General features: G+C 32.5%; 1 protein-coding gene across 1 annotated transcript in view; it reads right to left on the bottom strand.

Moving 5' to 3' along the window:
- LOC111391563 (phospho-2-dehydro-3-deoxyheptonate aldolase 2, chloroplastic-like) overlaps positions 1 to 3,106 on the bottom strand; it is a 5,855-nt gene extending 2,749 nt beyond the window's left edge. The window contains exons 1-4 of the mRNA XM_023016804.1: positions 2,808 to 3,106; positions 2,446 to 2,722; positions 2,091 to 2,336; positions 1,871 to 2,015 (exon numbers count right to left, since the gene is read on the bottom strand). Of these exons, the coding sequence (XP_022872572.1) occupies positions 1,871 to 2,015; positions 2,091 to 2,336; positions 2,446 to 2,722; positions 2,808 to 3,067 (928 nt within the window). The 5' untranslated portion in view covers positions 3,068 to 3,106. The remainder of the gene's footprint in view (positions 1 to 1,870; positions 2,016 to 2,090; positions 2,337 to 2,445; positions 2,723 to 2,807) is intronic.
- Between the last annotated feature and the right edge of the window lie 1,248 nt (positions 3,107 to 4,354).

Here is a 4,354-nt window from a genome sequence, read left to right as displayed (position 1 = left end):
TTCAAAATGAAAATAAGTGAAATTTTTTTTTTTTTTTTTTTGAAAAATACCAAATGAACATAATATTTGACACTAAGGATGCCACCACACTCACAATCGAGACGTGAGTCCCGTGCGAATAAAATAATGCCGACCTTCCCATATGTGTGCTATGTCAACCGTTGTGTCAACCCCTATATTCGTGTAGCACGGCCTTTTTTTTTTAAAGATGAATAATTAAATATATTCACCCTATATTTTTTAATAATTTTTTTGTCATATTTTTATCCACAACCATCCATTCTTAAGCACATGGTCCCTGATAATAATTTCCATTATAAAGTTCTCTGAAAAGTGAGTTAAAAAAATTTATTTGGCCCTCATATTATTAAATAAGCAAATAAAAATTGCAACTATATATTTGTCCCTCATTTTATAAGATGTTAGAATTTTTGGAAGAATAGTTAATTAGTAACAGGTTAAGTATAAGAATGTCATAAAAAATCGTTAAACATAAATGCGATGATATATTTAACGTACTTAAATACATTTAATGCAATTAAAATGTTACTTAATTGTTAAACTGTACGACATAACATTTATTATTTAAACCCCTTTTTTTTTTTTTTAATTAACATGATCTAGTATTGTCCATCCTAATATACATGACATACCAGATTATATAAAAAAATTTATTTGGCCCTCATATTATTAAATAAGCAAATAAAAATTGCAACTATATATTTGTCCCTCATTTTATAAGATGTTAGAATTTTTGGAAGAATAGTTAATTAGTAACAGGTTAAGTATAAGAATGTCATAAAAAATCGTTAAACATAAATGCGATGATATATTTAACGTACTTAAATACATTTAATGCAATTAAAATGTTACTTAATTGTTAAACTGTACGACATAACATTTATTATTTAAACCCCTTTTTTTTTTTTAATTAACATGATCTAGTATTGTCCATCCTAATATACATGACATACCAGATTATAGCCAGGCATATTAGGAAAGTCCAGTCTTAATGTGTCACTTTATGGCTCTCCCTTGGAAACGTGTGCTTTTCAAATACCAGCCATGTCTTACATTGCACCAAAAAGTTGTCCAACTTTTGACCCATCAGAAAATTAATGAAAAAGAACATGTCAGTGCTGCTAATTAGATTTAGCAATTAAAGTTGTGATTGATCTCTAAAAGGGGCTCTCTTTGTAGAATTTTAGAAAGGATAATTATATTGTCATTATCCTTCATTCACATGGGGTGGTCTACTCGAATATTTTATTATGGTGGACCCCACTCCATGTGAGTGGATGACATCTTTATGTATAAAAAATTATGTACATGTAAATTTATACATATAAAAGTGCACCACATTATATTCACACTACAATTAAAACACAGTTTAAATAAATACATCACAATAAATTTACAATTATATACCTAATTTAATAAAAATAATATAAAAGAAGAATTCTGAATTTTAATAAATACACTACAACTAAACTTCAGATTTTTTTTTTATTCTTCTAGACATCTATTTTCACTGTGTACTTTTTTATGTTACTTGCATCCATGGCTATATAGACCGGACAAGAAAAGAAGTAGAAAGCCTTAACCCATTTTTTCTCATCCACATTATCAATAGAAATGGGAAAGGGATTTTATTTTATTATTATTTTTTTCATGCACTTTATCTTTTTCTTAATTATTTTTTCAAAGAAGGGAAAGATGAAGAAGAAAACTTGATTTCAAATAAATGGGTCAGTGTCTCTTTGTTAGTAAACTTGATTTTTGATTTCAACTAAGTCACTAAAATGTTTCAAAACTTAATAAAAGGAGATGGGATAGTGAAAGTAATTGCCACTGCCTTACACGTGCATACATATTATAAAACATAAACAAGCCCGGACACCTTGTAAAAAGCCTCCTATGCATTCTGTAACATTCTGTCCCGTCATTTCTAGATGCACACCTCCGGGGTAGCTTCCTTCTTGATCATGTACATCAAAGAATGCTATCACTTCATCCTGCCAAGAAATCCCCCCGATTAGGAAGAAAAATAAACTAAATTTTTTTTCATTCTATTGTCGAATACTATGTACCTTTATTGCATCAAAGGGGCGCGTCCTGAGTCCACAAGGAGCCTTAATGGCGTTTCCATGCATGGGATCGGTGACCCAAGTGACAATTTGGCCTGATTCACGGACTGCCCTAATCAGATGCGGAAGCTTCAATCTCAAGTTCTCAGCTCCCATTCTGGTGATCACTGTTATTCTTCCAGGTTTATTTTGAGGATTCAGAATGTCAATAAGCTTTATTAGCTCATTAGGATCCATCTTTTCACTCGCCTGCATCCAAACACAAGTAATTCACCAGCAAGAGAGTGAGAAAGTAGCATGGTACAAAAATTTAACTAAGTGCGCGGTACGTAATACAAGATAGAACTTGAGAGTCAACCTTGATCCCAATGGGGTTGGTGACTCCTCTAAGAAACTCAACATGGGCGCCATCTAGTTGCCGTGTGCGTTCACCAACCCAAAGCATATGAGCAGAACAGTCGCAATAAAGGCCACTTGTCGAATCTTCCCTCGTTAATGCTTGTTCATAAGGTAAAAGCAAACACTCATGAGACGTCCAGAATTCCGTAATGGTCATGAGTGGGTGGTCAGCTGTGAGACCACAAGCAGCCATGAAACCAAGGGCCTCATCGACTCGGTTAGCCAGTTCTTTATACCTTTTAAAATAAGAAAATTTTTTACTTAAATAAAAAGTAGCATAATAATTATCTTGAATAAAATAAAGTCAAAGTTTGTAAATACTTATCCCTCTGCTCAGCAAAATCAAGATTCCACTCAGTAACCCTCCGCATCGCAGCATATTCTCCGGTAGCAAATGCTCTGAGAAGGTTCAGTGTTGCCACAGATTGGGTGTAGCCCCTAATCAGTCTATGAGGGTCCGGGATTCTTGATTTTTCATCAAACGCATACCCGTTGACAGCGTCACCCCGATAATTTGTCAGCTTCACCCCATCCTTTTCTTCAAATGGACTGGATCTTGGCTTAGCAAATTGGCCACCCATTCTTCCCACCTAAACACTACAATGATTTATTGAATACCCGCTTTCTCATTTTATATAAAAAGTTGGCATAGCCAATAAATGATTGAACAATAAAAAAAAATAAAAAAAATAAAAAAATAAAAAAAATCTATTACATTTTATATGTATCTACATTTGTCCACCACATGTCTCAAACAAACCATGCAATTATTGGTTTCCAATTCATATTTCAATTTTTTCTCAAATGTTCAAAACTACAATATTCAAATATCAAGATCTAACTTAAGTGATAAGAATGAAAGATTACCGAGTTAAAAGAAACTCTAAAACTCACTAATGACATATTTACAAGGAATGAATTTAACAGCAATAAAAAACACCGTATTTAGAATCGATGCAAATGGTTCGACGGCAGGGACGGATCCAGATTTGAATTCAAAGTTGAGTTAAAAAAATTTCAAGCCGGACTAATACGAAAAAAAAAAAAAAATTTACTCAGTAAAAATCTGTTTTACCAAAAAAAAAAAAAAAAAATTACCCTAAAAAAAGGGGGGGTACTACAGCCCAGCTAGTCCCCTCTAAATCCGTCCCTGTTCTACGGTTGAAACAAGAAAATAACCATTTTTAAAAAAAAATCCTCCAAAAACCAATCGAGATGCCCGATTTTATGAAAATCCTCGACCTATTTCCAGTTTCTTCCATTTAAATTTATGGAAACCTTCTAAAAATCCATCTTTTGATTTTTTTTTTCTAAAGTTATTTATCATTTAAAAATCACAGGATGGATCTCAATTCGACCTTTTGACTCTTGACCCTTTTCCTTTTTTCTTTCGATGCCGGAGTCGATTTTTAAAATATTGTTGAAAAATATTAAGTAAGAAAAACGAATTATGATCTTATTGGTTATAATATTGTGCGTTCTTGTCCAATAATGTGTGACACATTCTGCACTAAGACTGGACCGTCCTTGTGGAATGGTGAAGATTTAACAAAATTGGCATGAATATGAATACCCTTTTTTAATTACATGGAAACTCCATAAACAAGCCTTATCTGCTAACTGAAATTTTCTCCAAAGAGGAATAATGTTGAAATAGTAAATGTTCAGAAAAAAAGAATGGTTGTAGCATAAAAAGTAACACATTATATACATCCTTTTACGTATATGAGGGTTCCACTGCATTCAAAGATGATAAGCCATAACCATATACAGTGGCTAGTGCTAGGCTGTGGTGGTGGTTGGATTTTCTATACTAAGAAATTTTTAGTGGTCCAATTGGGAATTTTAATGCCATTTTTTCCATTTTT

The sequence above is a fragment of the Olea europaea genome, unplaced genomic scaffold (genome assembly GCF_002742605.1).
Source record: "Olea europaea var. sylvestris unplaced genomic scaffold, O_europaea_v1 scaffold806, whole genome shotgun sequence".
Taxonomy (NCBI): Eukaryota; Viridiplantae; Streptophyta; class Magnoliopsida; order Lamiales; family Oleaceae; genus Olea; species Olea europaea.
Note: the sequence above shows the minus strand (reverse complement) of the source record. Positions and strands in the feature narration are given on the sequence as shown.